This window comes from Antedon bifida, chromosome 9 (assembly GCF_963402885.1).
Source record: "Antedon bifida chromosome 9, ecAntBifi1.1, whole genome shotgun sequence".
Taxonomy (NCBI): domain Eukaryota; kingdom Metazoa; phylum Echinodermata; class Crinoidea; order Comatulida; family Antedonidae; genus Antedon; species Antedon bifida.
The window spans coordinates 12013473-12033318 of NC_136234.1; the positions used below are offsets into that span (position 1 = coordinate 12013473).

General features: G+C 33.3%; 2 protein-coding genes across 2 annotated transcripts; both read right to left on the minus strand.

Moving 5' to 3' along the window:
- Positions 1-7759: 7759 nt before the first annotated feature.
- On the minus strand, positions 7760-9035 carry LOC144852956 (uncharacterized). The gene is made up of 3 exons (XM_078711011.1): positions 9013-9035; positions 8655-8776; positions 7760-8518 (listed from the first exon to the last, which is right to left on the minus strand). The coding sequence occupies exons 1-3, from the start codon at positions 9033-9035 to the stop codon at positions 8019-8021; spliced, it is 645 nt and encodes a 214-aa protein (XP_078567137.1). The 3' UTR covers positions 7760-8018.
- A 2678-nt stretch (positions 9036-11713) lies between these two features.
- LOC144852957 (uncharacterized) lies at positions 11714-12863 on the minus strand. The gene is made up of 3 exons (XM_078711012.1): positions 12757-12863; positions 12407-12528; positions 11714-12270 (listed from the first exon to the last, which is right to left on the minus strand). The coding sequence occupies exons 1-3, from the start codon at positions 12777-12779 to the stop codon at positions 11714-11716; spliced, it is 702 nt and encodes a 233-aa protein (XP_078567138.1). The 5' UTR covers positions 12780-12863.
- Positions 12864-19846: the final 6983 nt, after the last annotated feature.

Genomic DNA, 19846 nt, shown 5'->3' on the forward strand with positions numbered 1-19846 from the left:
TTATTCAAAACGTCACCAGATAGTTTCCATTTATTTATTCCAAATTTCATCATTTGTTTAAGATACGTACTTAATGTACCATTATTGTCACTGCAGATGTTATTCCCTATTGCAAGCTCCTGTAAGTGTAACTCTTCTCCAATACACGCTTTCATCATTTCATTCATTACGTCACCTGATAATTTACAGTAGCACATGTCAAGTTTAATTAGCTTAGGAGACTTATTCAAGAAACTACCCAGTAAAGTACCATCAATGTCACTGATATCATTCTTCCCAATAAAAATTCTTTCTATTTTTAACTCATCTCCTGCATACATTTCGTTTAGTATTTGTCCTGACAATTTGCAATCACACAAGTTAATTATACTCAGCTTAGGGAACTTCCTTAAGAAAGTACCCAGTAGAGTACCATCAATGTCACTTATATCATTATTCCTAATATTAAGCTCATGTAATTGCAACTGATCTCCTTCATACACTCTAAACATTTGATTCATTATGCGTCCAGATAGTTTGCAACCATGCATGTCAAGTATGAATAGATTGGGGAAATTACTTAAGAAAGTAGAAAGTGTGATACCATCAATTTCACTGACATTATTTTCAGCAATATTTAGATAAAATATTTGTACCATCATGCATTCTTTGTTACACCACTTACTGATATCATTCATTACTTTAGCGGATAAATTGCAATTACTCATATCAAATGTAAAATAAAAAGGAGACATTATCATTAAAGCATACAGTAATTTTCCATTAATATTGATGAGATTATTATTGCTAATATTGAGGTGTTGTAAAATGAGCTCACCACCAATTTCACACCACTCACTAATCATACAATTCATTACATCGCCAGACAAATTACAATTGTGCATATCAAGTTTCCAACTGAAAAGGTATGTAATATGCGCAAGAATTTTTCCTTTGCAATAAGATGGTAATGATTTGCAAAAAGTTCTCAATTCAGGCTCATCAAGATTCATACTACTGAGTTGCCATATAAGATGTATAAAATTTTCACCCACAACTAAATTTGGATAAAAATGGGTAATGAACATTTTTAATGAGTTCGATATAGCTGGAGGTTGGTTTAATTGTCTGCTGCTGGCCATGTGATGTATTAAGGTCTTTTCCACATTATTATGATGTTGATCTTTAACACATTTGAAGTAATTATGTATTAAAGGACGATATGTTGATAAATTGTCTGTAAGCCAATGCTTTAAGAATTTGCCTGCATCACCACCAAGAAATCCAACTGCAAAACTATTTGCCATAGTTAAATACGGACATTTTGTTATTACCCCCCATTCAATCGCATCATATTTTCTTACATCTACTGTGCTTTCATCCTCAATAGGTCTATCGTCTATTACACAAAGTTTATTCAAATAAAATCCTACTAATGATTCTAGTATTAATTTGTGCGTAGGCATGTAAATCTTACATTCAGAATCAGATCGTAACATTGATGCTTTTTCATAAACAAACCCTAATTTAAGGGCCATGTCAAGTAGGTCTGTATCTGCGCTAGCTTTTAAATCGTCTTTTTTAATAGAAAGTTGATTTTCTTTCAAGCTACTATACATACACTTCCCTAAAAAGACCATAGCCTTTACGTAATTTGCTGGAATCTTTTCAAATTCTTTAACCGTTTGCAATTTGTCATGCTTTGCAATGTAATGATTTAAATTACATCGAAATATTTCTTTAAACAGGTCAATATTATTAGAAGGAAGACTTCGTTTGTCTTTCATCGGCATATCTTCCCAAATAATACAAATTGATAGAAGGAACATAGGATTTTGGCACAATTCATATGCTTCTGGATATCTACGTTCAAATTCAATACCCTTCTCAAGCTCTAATTCCCGTCTAAGGTCATTCCCTAGTTCAGGTTTTTCAAAATACTGAAAATGGTTCTCAATATACTTCCCAATACTTGCTTGATTAAATCCTTGCACTCTCACATGTACATCGCACTTTTTCATGAATTCATTTATGTTTTCTGATCTTGATGTAAGTAGCACAACACTCTTTCTTAATGTTTTCTTTTTAAAAAGATTTACCAAGCTATCACAATTCTTGAAACGTAATTCATCTAACCCATCTAACAACAAGACAATTTTATTATCATGTTTCTTAATGAATTTTTTAATCAACGTTGGATCTTCTGGGAGACCTGTATCTAATTTGAAATCTTCCATATCCAGTTGTTTCTCAATCAGATCAAGGATGCCTTTTCCTTCTTCTAAATCTCTTATATACAATAAAAATACAATTTTACCTTCGAATGCAATTGGCTTCTCAACAGTTGTGCTGTATGCTAAATACCTTAACAAAGTTGTTTTACCAATACCAGCTTCACCATCTATAAGAACTTTACATCCGCCATGTGCAGACTTAACCATATCTAACAATGCTTGTAATGTTATTTGCTGGCTATCTCTCGTCTTGTTATTTTCTTTGAGCAAGTCTAAATCGGTGAAGATTTTAATGTCGACAGTGTCCCTGCTATTCATAATTGATGGTGTAAATTTCTCATTTTCACTCTGGCACAAGATCTTTTGTCTTTCAAGCAGGTATTCTTCTATAACTTCTATAATATAAACAAATCCTTTTATTGCCATATGTATATATAGATATATTCCCTCGATTATTTAAAGTAAGAAGGCTACAATTCTATAAACAGTTAAGAGGAAAATTATTGTGTAATTGTTTACAAATACTTGTAGCAAATAATAATTGTATTTGTGTAGATGTAGCAATGACTGAATAATTTTGTATCAAAGATTCACGGTAAATGCTTACTTTTATTTAAAATAATATTAATTGGTTCACTGGATAGAAAAAATGTATTATGGTGTTTCCTCAATATTTTATAAAAAATAAAACTCTCATGTCTTTAAACTTTGTTAAACAATATCAATGAGTTTTTTAAAATATATTTACTAACATAAATGTTATAGTTGCTGAATATACTAGTCTGGATACTGTATGGTTACAATCAATATGTATGTTGGCCTTCATTATTTGTTAAATGACACAGGTTCAATCTATTTTATCTATTATTATTATAGTGTGATGGTATGTTACCAATGTCAACATAAACAGTATGTGTACATACCTGAATTATCCCGAGGAAGTATCGTTGTCTTACGCAGAATATCTGTTAGCAATGAAATTAAAACAGTTTATTCAAAATCGACTGTCAGGGGTCAATTTTTGTAGGGTCTGCCACGTATGTTGTGGGTTGGTGTAAATAGACGAGGTATTTGTAAAGTGAGGGAGTTCAGGCAGGAGGTTGTGAACAACGAATGAATAAATGTAACGGTGCCGAGTAAAATGTGTTGCGTATTTATTGTCTAAGCATAACATCATTTCTAAACAGTAATTGTAAGCACTTATTTACTTCGCAGAATTATGTTAAATCATTGCATCAGGCAAAACAGAAGATAATAATAAATTTGACTTGTTCATAAAAAAATATTCGAATGTCAAAAACTGATGCGATTTCTAAAGCTACTAAACTCAAAAAGATTATCACAAAACAATGTGATAGTCATCATGACTATGCTAAATACGATCAGTAACATTATTAACTAGGTTTACATTCACAAATAATCGTAAGTTCCTTTATCATGATGTTCTATATGAACCTGCAGAAAGTCATTAACGTAATCTTCCTTAATCTCGTTAATTCTGGTTTTTGAAAATTGGATTTGTACTTCTTTTTTGTTATCTTTTGTGGTTTACCACCACCTTTATTCATTCAATGTTTCATTACATAATTTCTAAATATTTTCTACCTTTTTTCAGTTATTTCCTCTCAATAATATCATAATCTTAATCTTTAGTGTCATACCATTAGTAAACATTAACATTCAATTAGTATTTTTGTTTTCTGATTACTAAACATTAATACAAAGTATTCTTTTTTTGTGTTAAATCCTCTATTTACAAAACCAATTGTATATTAATTAAAATTACAAACAATAATACTTAACAACAATTAAATCAAGAGGAAAAAAAACTTACCGGTACTTAGTATTTCTTTCTCTGCGAGTCTTCCCAGAAGTGCTGCAAACGTCTTTATGTCTGATAAATGTAGTTCGGTCTCAAGTTTGAATACTACATCCCATAGGTTGGTATATTTATGATGTTCTAGTCGATAAAAAGCAGTAACTTTCAATAGAGCATCTGGGTCAGCTTGGGTCACGGCCCTAAACAGCTGTTTTCGATTGGATGATAATTTATTTTTTTCAGTAGCCAAATTTTGAATATTGTTGTCTTCTATGTACTGAATTACAAGATCTTCGGCATCCTTCGGACCTGTTAGTTGTGTAATCTCCAACAAAAGGTTGACATCATTAGGTGTGATTACACCAGTGCCACCAGTGTTATCGAGTTTGTTAAATAGAATATGTCCTATAGATTTTCCTTCAGTAAGATCTTCTTGTTTTAGATGTTCGAATAGGCAAAATGTCAACAACTTGTATTTTTCACCAGCATAATGCTTGCTGAGCTCAGATTTGAAGTTGTCAAACTTACTTATATGACGTGTCATTTTTGCAAATATAATGTTTGTCTGCAAGACAAAATATTAGGAGAACAAATTAATAAAAACGATGACAATTTGTGAGAAAGAAAACTTCCCAATCGAGATTTAATCTTCCGAATCTGACCATTTGTAAACCCATACTAAACTGCCGTACGATCGTTAATGATTTAGCCAACCAAACGTCAGTACATCAACAATGGCATTGTAGGCCTAACATAAAGACTAAAATGCAATGGTAGACAAATTAATTATTAAATAGGCAACTTTAATAGTGCCTCTGGTAAACATCGGGAAACATATACTTAAGCAATACCCGCGTGCAAAAAAAAAAACTTATTAGTATGATAAATGATAGCAACGACGAACGTACGTATATTGCTTCTTTTGTCAAGGCAATCGCGCGCCGTGGATAATAATTATGTACATAGGCTAGTACAGTACTGTTTGTATTTTTCGTAGCCAGGATCAAAGGACTGTTACGAGTTCCTCTGTAGGCAAGGCGAGCCCAGTGCCCTGTTAGATTGCCTTGGATTTACAGCGATCCCGGGTATATCGCCGTTATTTTGTACAACTTTTCCTAATATGCCAAATCGCGAAAATGATTACCGCGGAAATAGGCCTGTTCGAATCAACACTATATTACACGAATATAAACACATTAAATCGGTTCATCATCATCAAATTCGGTTAGCGTCGACTGTCTAAATACCTTTTACAGTTTAAAATTTCATTTTCAGTTCAAAATGTAATATATACTTTCGAACCTTTAAAAATCTCCAACTAAAGACCAATTTTGGGATGGGACCCATGTTTCAGTGGTCTTTAGAGATGGTATATAGCTTTGGTTTCTAATCATAATCCCTTCAACAAAGACCGGCACTGAAAATAGTATTTAAATTACCCTATTTATGGGGAAATTAAATGCTTGCTCCCCGAAGGTTTTCTGTCCATTTAATTTTCATTTTTCTATGGCTATTCTACGCTAAAAATACATAATTTTAAAAGTGTAATCAAACAGTTTAATTGAATGAACAATTTGAAGAAAAAATGTCAATTGGGCCCCCCAAATCGTGGTCTTTGGTCTCTAATTAGAGGGATCTGTGATTGGAGGGAATGGCAAAAGCGGTAGTGTTCTTTAATTGGAGGAGCCTTTAATCGGAGGGGTCTTTAATTGGAGGGGTCTTTAATCGGAGGGGTCTTTAATCGGAGGGGTCTTTAATTGGAGTGGTCTTTAATCGGAGGGGTCTTTAATTGGAGGAGCTTTTAATCAGAGGGGTCTATAATCGCAGGGGTCTTTAATTGGAGAAGCCTTTAGTCGGAGGGGTCTTCAATTGAAGGAGCCTTTAATCAGAGGGGTATTTAATCGGAGGGGTCTTTAATTGGAGGAGCCTTTAATCGGAGGGGTCTTTAATCGGAGGGGTCTTTAATTGGAGGAGCCTTTAATTGGAGGGGTCTAATCGGAGGGGTCTTTAATTGGAGGAGCCTTTAATAAGAGGGGTCTTTAATCGCAAGGGTCTTTAATTGGAGGAGCCTTTAATTGGAGGGGTCTAATCGGAGGGGTCTTTAATTGGAGGAGCCTTTAATAAGAGGGGTATTTAATCGGAAGGGGTCTTTAATCGGAGAGGTCTTTAATTGGAGAGAGATCTATGTACTCAAACTACGCTACCACTAGTACCACATTTAATTACAGCTTAGTTGAGAAACAGTTTAGCAGAGTCTGAAGCTACTTACCGTATATTCTTAAAGGTAGTGATATGCAGAATAGCACAATCAATGTCTAGTTCCTCTTAAATTGTAGCTTCCAAATCAGGAACTGTTGCGTTCGTACATTGCAATTCGTCACAATAATGCTAAATGATTTCTAACCCGTGATACTGTTATTGTAATACAACCATAACACAATCGTTATAATAGACCAATGAAATTAGGCAATAAACGAAAACAAGATTATCAAATGCATGAATAATAAACTACAATAATGACAGTAGCAAAATCAATGGCGTCAAACAGATGGCATTGAGCTTGAGAGGGATGCAGTACATGAAAATGTGATTATCATTTGTTATAGGGCCTAACTAACTGGAAAGTATTAACCTCTGTGTATCCCTGTAGCATCTATGGAGATTTATCATCCAAAAGGACGAAAATGTAAAAATAAATAACCTACTGTAATATATAATAATAGTCATTATTCATTAGTAGTTTAATGACGTCACATACCAAAATCAGTAGCATTAGCATAACAATTGCTTTATAATAAACATTACCTATTATTATTTAAAACAGATGGAACTGTGTTCACAAACAGTTACACCAAGGAAAATGCATCGGTTTTAAATTTATTGTGACCAATATCGGTGCATTGACACCAGACTGTGTAATCAGTTTTATTTTATTACAAAATGAAAGTAGAAAACGTAATGTTGACTTTATCGTACTATTATAATAGGCCAAATCATGTGTTCCATATAAAACTAAATTAGATTTTTTAATGATGAATGAGAAAAATATAAATAAATAGTATATCATAATGGTATGCATTGTATTTGTAAATTGTGAAAATGAGATTAATAAAGGAAAGAATGACAATCATTTAATGTCTTATCCATTATCATTTCAACCAAGAGGTTAACAAGTTGATTTCTTATATTTCGAATTATGAGTAAATATGTTCGTCTCTGAGTTCATTAGCATCCATTGACGAAAGTATCAGTCCTGTCACCTCACATGCACGGTCTCACAGATATAAAGAGAATCCCGTAACCACTCTAGTTCTTTTGTTTTTTAGTCTCTGCACCTTACTATGTCGGTCGGTCGGTTAACACTAACTTGAGCACGCGACTGCAGCCATCTATATGGCTATTATTATTGCATTATTCATACAAGAATGAGTTGTATCCTTTAACTGCTGTCATATATCAATTTCTCTAAATTCTTCTAACCTAAACAAATTTCTAACAATACAAAATCGAGAGTAATTTATCTTGTGTATAAAATTTTATTTTAAAATAATTTCATGTTAATTCAGACGGTTAAACAATTCTGCAATTATGTGTCTTGAAAGTATTATTTTGATCACGTGGTGCCCATACATGTTTCCTTTCATTTCATGTGAATTGTCGCTTTAATCCACTATCATCAAGCGAAGTTAGACTATGCTTAATTAAGAATTGGAATACACTCTACATATGAATACATTTAGTTTATTCTGTGGCAGTACTCAGGTCGCTGCCATGATCATTGGAACGAAACTTGGCTCTGGGTTTCACCACGTTCTCGGAGTATATACATCTTGAGAGTAACTTTCTATCAATTAGATTTAAATCATTAAAACAGTTTCTGATATTATGAATTCCTATACCACTGTTTGGTTTGTCTATTGCCTAGATCCTTTGTAATTTCGACGTAAACTGCTGCTCTGATTTTGAGGTCGTGTCATGTCTGGTGGTCATGGTGCTACTTTTGGGGGTTTTGCCATTGCCAATTTTCCTGTGGCATTTATTGATGGTAATGTCAAACTAGTAGTATGTTCGTCGTCGCTGGGAAGACGAGTTGCAATCAGCCGTGGTGGGCTCAGTTGTGGCCTATTCGTTAGTCGTCCATTTGGTGGTTGCTTCCTCGAAGCTTTCTTGTCTGTTGCCGTCTGTCGACCAATGTTATTCGAGGAACATCTTCTAATAGCAGCATTATCAAGCGATGGCTTGCTTCCTGACTGGATGGTTGAAAATGAGGTAGCAGTACGTCCGACGCTTCCATCTGAAAGTTTTTTTCTTGTATCAGAAGTGTAGTGATTGCCCATCTTTTGACAGTTGGCAGTCGTTAGGCTAGAGTTGCCTCTATGGAGTCTTTTAAATAGAGGACTAGATTTACCAGCAAGTTCAACCATATCCAAAAGACTTCTCTCGTGCTGCTTCTTTCTTTGAGGCTTTCTTGTACCCTTGATTAAATCTACAAAGTAAAAATATAAATAAGTCTTTTTTTATTTCAACACATTTAACCTACAGAATGGTAGACTGGTTTAAAACCACCTGATACCCATTAGTGGTAGCCTACATGATTCTTAATTGAGAGACATGTGTTTTACCTTCATGGTTAGAGAATCCTATTTTAGATGACATCAAGTCAGACCCAGAAGCGACATCTGAAGGATGCACATCAAAGATCTGAAAATCTGTGTTTGATCTATATCTACGATCGTCAGATAATCTATATAAGAAAACATGGATTTATAAACTATAATATTGGTCAAAATGATTTCGGTACAAGTAACAAAAAATACGGTTATGTATGTAGGCCTATATTATATTGGCGTGTGTACCTAGGCCTAGGCCAAAAAACATTGATACAAAACATCGTTCAAAAAATGTTTCAAACACAAATCTTTTATCTATTTATTATATATGCTATTGAAATTTCATTTAGACTATAATTTAGTAACTTACCGTTTGTTTTTTCGTGAATCCATTAGTAAATTCTGCTGAATTATTTTCGGAGAAATTGTAAGACAGTGTAAGTTTGTTTGCTTTTAGAGGTTTGTATGCTGTAGTTACTATACTAACGCGATACGTATACAATGGCAATAATCACGCGCTGTGCGCGTTACCATGGCTGGAAGTTGGAGCATGCGCATTAATGCACTGTAATCTGCAGCTGTGTTGTGTGGCAAACAAGTATGACATGAACTTACATTGTTATAAATAAACAAGACCATATACATGGCTGCAGTCGCGTGTGCAAATTTGAGTCAGTGTTTACCGACCGACCGACCTACCAACCGATTGACATAGTTAGCTATAAAGTAGCGTTTGCACGCGATTAAATTAAATAAATAATTAAATTAAAAACATTTATATTTGCCTCCACGTATTAATATCCACTGTCAAAATAACGAAAAAACATGAATATGAGTTAGTGTTTACCGACCGACCAACCGAAATTGTGAAAATGTTAAAAAATGTTGAACAAATTTTAAAAACATTTATATTTGCCTCCAAGTATTAATATCCACTGTCAAAATAACGAAAAAATATGAATATGAGTTTGTGTTTACACCGATCGACTGACCGAAATAGTGAGCTACTAAAAAAAACGAAAGAAATATGAATATGAGTTAGTATTTACCGAACGACTAACAGACCGAAAAAAAAACATTTTTTTAAACATTTATATTTGCCTCCAAGTATTACTATCCAGTATCAAATTAAAGAAAATATATGAATATGAGTTTAGTGTTTACCGACCGACCAACCGACCGAAACTGCTGAAAATGCTTAACAATTGTTTTAAACACTTATGTTGGCCTCCAAGTATTAATATCCAGTGTCAAATTAAAAAAAAATATGAATATGAGTTTAGTGTTTACCGACCGACCGACCAACCTACCGAAGTTGCTGAAGATGTAAAAAAATGTTGAAAAATGTTAAAAAACATTCATTATATTTGCCTCCAAGTATTAATATCCACTATCAAAATAACGGGGAAAAAATATGAATATGAGTTTCAATTAAATAAATAACCGATTAGCAAACGATACAGTACGGATGTTGCTATGAGTATAATTATCATACCGACTAACTGTTATTTATTTGATATAATACAGATTCCATCGATCAATATCTAATGTAAAGATCGTGTATGCTTGCTTTTTTACACGATCATACAATGGAGTGTGTAAATTTTGTTACATTAAAACAAATTTAAAAATGTATAATTAGTTAAACAAAATAGCATTAAATTTAGAGAGGATAAATTAGTTTGAAAGTAGAAAATACAGGTTTCATTTCAAGATACAAAATCTACTTTTAATAGGATAGGGGTTATGCCTAGTTTCGATGTAAATGTTGTATGACTTATGAATTCTATCGGAATGAGATAGAATGAAAATCAATACAAAATAAATACTTACCGTTTGTTTTTTCGTGATTCAATTGTATATTTTGTTAGAATTAATTCCGAGAAACTATAGTATAATTGCCTATGATTATAATGCAGTTTGTATAGTATGTTGCTAACGCTATTCACGTATACAGTCGTGCGCTACGTGCGTTGCTAAAGAGATATTTGATCATGCTCATACATTGTGTTCTCAAATATACCTACCGTTTTCACTTATTTTCTTAATATTCATTCGAATAAACTCCCAGGGGCGTGTATTGCTAAGGAGGGTTTTTAGAGGGTAGGGCTATTCGAGGGAGGCGTTTTATTCGGGGAAGGCGTTTATTTTTTTTTGGTGTAATATGTACAATCAAATAAATACCCCCTAGATATGAATAAATACAACACAATTAATATCGAGAAGTTATAAAATACAGTAAAAACTGGGGGTTATTCGAAGGGAGGGGAGGTGGGCGTTTATTCAAAATGATGTTCTATGGGGGTAAAATCTCGAAATACTCAATAAAAAATTGTTTTCACAACTTTCTTGATTTTCAACAAAAGCGCAAACAAAATACACAAATATTTAAGGCCGTCTGAACATTAATTTTAGAATCGAAATACGTAAATTGGTTGTCGCATGGCAATATTTCAAAATGCATAAATTCTTTTATAATTCAAAACAGGCTATATTATTGTGTAAAATCTATTTAAATCAGGGAAGATTGAAATTTTACTCTGCCCTGATTTAAATATATTAACCTATCGATCCATCATTCATACAATGTTGAGTTGTATGCTTACCTCCCTGCTGTCATTATATTATCTGAATACATCTAATCAAAACAAATTTCTAAAAATAAATAATCGAGAATGTAGTTTATCTTGTGTGTAACATTTTATTTTCAAATAATTTCATATTAATTCAGACCTTTAAAAAAGTATTCAATCATGTGTCGAAAGTATTATTTTGATCACGTGGAGCCCATACATGTTTCCTTTCAGTCGAATCATCAAAGTACCAACTGTCATCATGCGAGTTAGACTAGGCCTATGCTTAATTAGGATCACTCTACTTATCAATACATTATTTTAGTTTATTTTGTGACAGTACTCAGCTCGCTGGCATGATCATTGGAACGAAACTTGGCTATGGGTTTCACTACGCTCTCGTGTACATCTTGAGAGAGTAACTATTAATCAATTCATTTAAATCATTAAAACAGTCTCTGATACTATGAATTCCTATACCACTGTTGTACGGTTTGTCTATTGCCTAGATCCTTTGTAATTTCGACGTAAACTGCTGCTCTGATTTTGTGGTCCTCTCATGTCTGGTGGTCTTGGTTCTACTTTTGAGGGTTTTGCCATTTTTCCTGTGGCATTTATTGATGGTAATGTCAAACTAGTATGTTCGTCGTCACTGGGAAGACGAGTTGCAATCAGCCGTGGTGGGCTCAGTTGTGGCCTGTTTGTTAGTCGCCCATTTTGTGGTTGCTTCCTCGCAGCTTTCTTGTCTGTTGCTGTCTGACGACCAATGCTATTCGAGGAACGTCTTCCAATAGCAGCATTATCAAGCGATGGCCTGCTTCTTGATTGGATGGTTGGAAATAAGGTAGTAGTCCTACGTCCGACGCTTCCATCTGAAAGTTTTTTTCTTGTGTCAGAAGTGTAGCGGTTGCCCATCTTTTGACAGGTTGCAGCCGAGTTGCCTCTATGTAGTCTTTTAAATAGAGGACTAGATTTACCAGAAAGTTCAACCATATCCAGAAGACTTCTCTCGTGCTGCTTCTTTCTTTGAGGCTTTCTTGTATCCTTGATTGAATCTGCAAAGTAAAAATATAAATAGGTCTTTTTTCATTTCAACACATTTAACCTAGAGCATGGTAGACTGATTTGACTCCATCTGATACCCATTAGTGGTAGCCTTCAAGATTCTTAATTGAGAGACATGTGTTTTACCTTCATGGTTAGAGAATCCTATTTTAGATGACATCAAGTCAGACCCAGAAGCCACATCTGAAGGATGCACATCAAAGATCTGAAAGTCTGTGTTTGATCTATATCTACGATCGTCAGATAATCTATATAAGAAAACATGGATTTATAAACTATAATATTGGTCTAAATGATGTCGGTACAAATAACTAAATACGGTTATGTATGTAGGCCTATATTGAATTGTCGTGTACCTAGGCTAAAAAAACATTGATACAAAACATCGTTCAAAAAATGTTTAAAAACACAAATCTTTTATCTATTTATTATACATGCGATTGAAATTTCATTTAGACTATAATTTAGTAACTTACCGTTTGTTTTTTCGTGAATCCATTAGTAAATTCTGCTGAAATATTTTCGGAGAAATTGTAAGACAGTGTAAGTTTGTTTGCTTTTAGAGGTTTGTATGCTGTAGTTACTATACTAACGCGATACGTATACAATGGCAACAATCACGCGCTGCGCGCGTTACCATGGCTGGAAGTTGGAGCATGCGCATTAATGCACTATAATCTGCAGCTGTGATGTGTGGCAAACAATTATGACATGAACTTACATTGTTATAAATAAACAAGGCCATATACATGTTAGTGTCAGACCGACCGACCTACCGACCGATCGACATACTGAGCTATAGAGTCGCGTTTGCATGCGATTAAAATAAATAAATAATTAAATTAAAAACATTTATATTTGCCTCCAAGTATTAATATCCACTCTGTCAAAATAACGAAAAAATATGAATATGAGTTAGTGTTTACCGACCGACCGACCGACCGACCGACCAACCGAAATTGCTGAAAATGTTAACAAATTTTGAAAATGTTAAGAAACATGTATATTGCCTCCAAGTATTATTATCCACTGTCAAAATAACGAAAAATATGAATATGAGTTTGTGTTTACACCGACCGACTGACCGACATAGTGAGCTACTAAAAAAACGAAAGAAATATGAATACGAGTTAGTGTTCACCGACCGACTAACAGACCGAAATTGCTGAACATGTTAAAAAATGTTCAACATTTTTTTAAAACATTTATATTTGCCTCCAAGTATGAATATCCAGTGACAAATTAAAGAAAAAATATGAATATGAGTTAGTGTTTACCAACCGACCAACCTACCGAAAATGTTACAAAATGTTGAAAATGTTAAGAAACATGTATATTGCCTCCAAGTATTAATATCCACTGTCAAAATAACGGGGAAAATAATTATATGAATATGAGTTAGTGTTTAATTACAATTAAATAAATAACCGATTAGCAAACGATAATAATACAGTACGGTAGTATGTTGCTATGAGTATAATTATCATACCGACTAGGCCTAACTGCTATTTATTTGATATTAAATACAGCTTCCATCGATCAATATCTAATGTAATGATCGTGTGTGCTTGCTTTTTTACACGATCATACAATTGAGTGTGTGAATTTTGTTACATTAAAACAAATTTAAAAATTTATAAAATAGAATTAAATTTAGAGAGGATAAATTAGTTTGAAATTAGAAAATACTGGTTTTATTTCAAGATACAAAATCTACTTTTAATAGGATAGTGTCTAGGCCTAGTTTCGATGTAAATGTTGTATGACTTATGCCTATGATTATAATGCAGTTTGTATAGTATGTTGTTGCTAACGCTATTCACGTATACAGTCGTGCGCTACGTGCGTTGCTAAAGAGATATTTGATCATGCGCATTAATACACTGTGTTCTCAAATATATTTACCGTTTTCACTTATTTTCTTAATACCGTATTCATTCGAATAAACTCCTCGTGGCCTGTATTGCTAAGGAGGGTTTTTAGAAGGTAGGGCTATTCGAGGGAGGCGTTTATTTGGGGAAGACGTTTATTGTTTTGGGTGTAATATGTACAATCAAATAAATACCCGCTAAATATAAATAAGTACAACACAATTAATATCTAGAAGTTATAAAATACAGTAAAAACTGGGGGTTATTCGAAGGGAGGGGGAGGGGGTGGGCGTTTATTCAAAATGATTTTTTATCGGGTGGATTCTCAAAATACTCAATAATTTTTTTTTCACAAATGTCTTGATTTTTAACGAAAGCGCAAACAAAATACACAAATATTTAAGGCCTACTGAACATATCTAAATTCGTAAATTGGTTTTCGCGTGGCAATATTTCAAAATGCATTAATTCTTAATTTCTTAATTCTCAAAACAGGCTATATTAATGTGTAAAATCTATTTAAATCAGGGAAGAATGAAATTTCACTCTGCCCTAATTTAAATATATTAACCTATCGATCCATTATTCATACATGATGTATATAATATTATATATATATCCAATCTGTAGACAGTACTGTTTCGATCTTATATAGATCTCGTCAGTGCAGCTCAGGTTTCGAAATGAAATGTACCGCAGAACTGGCACAATATAATATAAGCTGAGCCAGTATATATATATATACGTATAGTTGTATTCAACACGCTGTTTCTATTGTTATATTTCTTTTATTCCTGTCTACCCAGGCAGCACTTGCCAACTCATATGCTATGACTTTATCCAAATTCCCTCACTTGCACTGATGAAGGGCTAGTGTTGCCCGAAAGCTGGCTGTTTACTTTATCGTTTTGATTTAGCTTTTCGCTTTTTTTTTGTATCTCCATTGAGATCCAGCCACTGATACCCACAGCATTGTCATTTTTTTCAGTAATTTGCCTTTGGATTTACGTATATTTGTATATATATTTTTTACTTTAATTTTTGTGTAAACATTTTCGTTTGCTTTCGTTCTGTGCTATTTAATTTGTTTTCTATGACAATACTGTAACGTACGGTGAGAGTCAATAAAGAATTGATTATAATCATACAATGTTGATTTTTAAGCGTACCTGCTGCCATATATTAATTTCTCTGAATTCATCTAACCAAAACAAATTTCTAAAAATAAAAAAATCGAGAATGTAGTTTATCTTGTGTATAACATTTTATTAATTACAAATAATTTCATATTAATTCAGATCTTTATTATGCAATCATGTTTCTTGAAAGTATTATTTTGATCACGTGGTGCCCATACATATTTCCTTTCATTCGGATCATCAAAGCTTGTGAATGGTCGCTTTCATCCACTGTCATCATGCGAAGTTAGACTATGCTTAATTAGGAATTGGAATACACTCTACATATGAATACATTTAGTTTATTCTGTGACAGTACTCAGCTCGCTGCCATGATCATTGGAACGAAATTTGGCTCTGGGTTATACCACGTTTTCGGAGTCAATTCATCATGAGAGTAACTTTCTATCAATTAAATTTAAATCATTAAAACAGTCTCTGATACTATGAATTCCTATACCACTGTTGTATGGTTTGTCTATTGCCTAGATCCTTTGTAATGTCGACGTAAACTGCTGCTCTGATTTTGTGGTCCTCTCATGTCTGGTGGTCTTGGTGCTACTTTTGAGGGTTTTCCCGTTTTTCCTGTGGCATTTATTGATGGTAATGTCAAACTAGTATGTTCGTCTTCACTGGGAAGACGAGTTGCAATCAGTCAATTGTGGCCTGTTTGTTAGTCGCCCATTTGGTGGTTGCTTCCTCGCAGCTTTCTTGTCCGTTGCTGTCTGACGACCAATGCTATTCGAGGAACGTCTTCCAATAGCAGCATTATCAAGCGATGGCCTGCTTCCTGATTGGATGGTTGGAAATAAGGTAGTAGTCCTACGTCCGACGCTTCCATCTGAAAGTTTTTTTCTTGTGTCAGAAGTGTAGCGGTTGCCCATCTTTTGACAGCTTGCAGCCGAGTTGCCTCTATGTAGTCTTTTAAATAGAGGACTAGATTTACCAGAAAGTTCAACCATATCCAGAAGACTTCTCTCGTGCTGCTTCTTTCTTTGAGGCTTTCTTGTATCCTTGATTGAATCTGCAAAGTAAAATATAAGTTATTTGTTTCATTTCAACTCATTTAAACTAAAGCATGGTTTGACTCCATCTCAGATCATATCCATAAGTAATAGCCTACATTAACCTGATTTGGGAGACATGTGTTTTACCTTCGTGGCGGGAGAATCCTATTTTAGATGACATCAAGGCAGACCCAGAAGCGACATCTGAAGGATGCCCATCAAAGATCTGAAAATCTGAGAAGAAAACATGGATTTATAAACTATGATATTGGTCTAAATGATTTCGGTACAAATAACTAAATACGGTTATGTATGTAGGCCTATATTATATTGGCGTGTGTACCTAGGCCAAAAAAACATTGATACAAAACATCGTTCAAAAAATGTTTCAAAACAAAAATCTATTATCTATCTTTACATGCGATTGAAATTTCATTTAGACTATAATTTAGTAACTTACCGTTTGTTTTTTCGTGAATCCATTATAAATTTTGTTGAAATATTGTCAGAGAAATTACAAGACAGTGTAAGTTTGTTTGCTTTAAGAGGTTTGTATGCTGTAGTTACTATACTAACGCGATACGTATACAATGGCAACAATCACGCGCTGAGCGCGTTACCATGGCTGGAAGTTGGAGCAGGCGCATTAATGCACTGTAAACTGCAGCTGTGATGTGTGGCAAACAAGTAAGACATGGACTTACATTGTTTATTTATCTTATTTTATTAATTTTAGCAACATTAAAACAATACATAAACTTTGAGTGTGCCAAGGAGTGGCAAAAGAGGTCGAAGGACCACTGTCGCCATAAGGCATGCCACACCAGCACTCAAAGCATACAATAAAACAATATAAATATGTAATATTAATACTATGATTATATACATTAAAGAGGCATAGTGTTTTTAAAGTGGTCCATTAACATGTTTTTAAATTGTACCCAACTTCCGCAAACAAAGGCGTCTGTAATATTGACCGGTAGTGTATTCCACAAACGAATAAATCTGGTTGGGATACAATGCTATCACTATCAGTTTTGGATGCAAGATGTTTAAAAGTTAGAACATCCAAATGCCTACAATTGATAATCAACATATTTAAAATAAAACTATTCTGTAATTTATATAATATATTTGTAACAAAAATAAACAAGGCCATATACATGTCAGTGTCAGACCGACCGACCGATCGACATACTGAGCTATAGAGTCGCGTTTCCACGCGATTAAATTAAATAAATAATTAAATTAAAAACATTTATATTTGCCTCCAAGTATTAATATCCACTGTCAAAATAACGAAAAATATGAATACGAGTTTGTGTTTACACCGACCGACTGACCGACATAGTGAGCTACTAAAAAACGAAAGAAATATGAATACGAGTTAGTGTTCACCGACCGACTAACAGACCGAAATTGCTGAACATGTTAAAAAATGTTCAACATTTTTTTTAAACATTTATATTTGCCTCCAAGTATGAAAATCCAGTGTCAAATTAAAGAAAAAATATGAATATGAGTTAGTGTTTACCGACCGACCGACCAACCTACCGAAATTGCTGAAAATGTTAAAAAATGTTGAACACATTTTAAAAACATTTATATTTGCCTCCAAGTGTTAATATCCACTGTCAAAATAATGGTGGGAAAATATGAATATGAGTTAGTGTTTAATTCCAATTAAATAAATATCCGATTAGCAAACGATAACAATACACGGTAGTATGTTGCTATGAGTATAATTATCATACCGACTAACTGTTATTTATTTGATATTAAATACAGCTTCCATTGATCAATATCTAATATAATGATCGTGTATGCTTGCTTTTTTACACGATCATATAATGGAGTGTGTGAATTTTGTTACATTAAAAAACAAATTTAAAAATTTATAAAATATAATTAAATTTAGAGAGGATAAATTAGTTTGAAAGTAGAAAATACTGGTTTCATTTCAAGATTTAATAGGATAGTGCCTAGGTCTAGTTTCGATGTAAATGTTGTATGACTTCGAATGAAAATCAATATAAAATGAATACTTACCGTTTGTTTTTTCGTGATTCCATTGTATAATATTTTTTTATTAGGTGATCATTTAGAATAAAATGATCACCTATTGTTATTGTATGAAATCTTTATTGTTATTATTATTCTTCTTTCTGTACACTTTTGTTTAGCAATTATCTCAAAAAGTTGAATAACAATGATCACAAAAATTTCACAATGTCTTTCAAATACTTTAACTTAGCCATAATAATAAGCTTTTCAGCGTGATCACTCAACCGTGGCGTCACGTATACGCGATTTTGTGAAATCACATTATCAATCATATGTCCATAATTGATTATGACATATTTATGAAATTCACTACACGTAAATTTCAGGTCAAGGTAAAAAATATTAGCAAATAAAAACTCGCGCGTCTCAAGGTCATGCACGTGAAATCGCGCGTAAAGATTTTTAAAAGCTCAAAATTAAGTTTTGATCAATTTAGAGCATGAATTAGGCCATTTGCGTGTTTCAAAAAATTACTGCGCAAAAACACGTTTTTGCGCACGCGATTCGTAAAAAGCGTAAAAAATAAAATTTGATGTATAAATCACATTCTACTCACAATTCTTAGTACATTCACCAAATTTGAGTTCATTTCCACTTAAAATAATGCTCTACAAGCACGTTAAAAATGACAAAATGCACACATTAATTGCTAAGTGCTAAAAATGGTAAAAATAAGGCCTTTTTAAAATGAAAATAACTCTTCAGAATGCACGATGACCCCTAAGTTTTTTAACTTATTCTGGAAGCCAATGAGTTGTAGATATAAATGTATATACACATTAGACGTACAAAATGGTATTACGTCATCAAATGGCCACTTGAATTTAAAAATTAGGATTTTTTTCCGTTTTGTGTAGGTTATCACATTCAATAAAGCGCATCTCCGCTTTTTGAGCTCGATTTTCGCACAAATGTCAGTGTGTGCTTGCTTAATTATTTATCTTTCTCATAAGTTGTCAGTGTTTTCATTTTGATGACGTCATCACGCGTAAAAACTTGAATAACGTAGGTCGTGTAATTTCACCTTTGTCGTAAATTTGAATATCTTACAGCTCTTCAGAATTGAAGGTTACCTTGATGATTATAATTTATTATGAAAGCTGATGAAATGTAGATATGAATTCATATAAAAACCAAGCCTATCGGATGTTGTGACGTTAACATATGGCCAGATGAAGTTAAAAAGTAGTTTTTTCATCTTTTTCGTAAATTTTATACAAATTTCAAAGAGCGTGCACAGCGCTTCTACGTGCCAGATTCTCTTCCAATTCTTATATTTATTTGCTCAATTCATTATCTTTCGAAATTGTCATCTTCGAGTTTATTTTGATAATTCCATCATACCAAAAAATTAGAACATGATGTGTGTCCCGTAATTTCACCTATGCTACACTGTATATAGATATACAGTATATACTGTACATATTGTATATGGCATGTAATAGG

What these genes read in the sequence shown, in the direction of transcription:
- LOC144852956 (XM_078711011.1), bottom strand. Translation starts at nt 9,035, where the DNA reads ATGGATTCACGAAAAAACAAACG. An exon ending in GATTCACGAAAAAACAAACG is followed by an intron (nt 8,777 to 9,012) that starts GTAAGTTACTAA and finishes TTTCTTATATAG; the next exon opens with ATTATCTGACGATCGTAGAT. An exon ending in AGGATTCTCTAACCATGAAG is followed by an intron (nt 8,519 to 8,654) that starts GTAAAACACATG and finishes TTTACTTTGTAG; the next exon opens with ATTTAATCAAGGGTACAAGA.
- LOC144852957 (XM_078711012.1), bottom strand. Translation starts at nt 12,779, where the DNA reads ATGGATTCACGAAAAAACAAACG. An exon ending in GATTCACGAAAAAACAAACG is followed by an intron (nt 12,529 to 12,756) that starts GTAAGTTACTAA and finishes TTTCTTATATAG; the next exon opens with ATTATCTGACGATCGTAGAT. An exon ending in AGGATTCTCTAACCATGAAG is followed by an intron (nt 12,271 to 12,406) that starts GTAAAACACATG and finishes TTTACTTTGCAG; the next exon opens with ATTCAATCAAGGATACAAGA.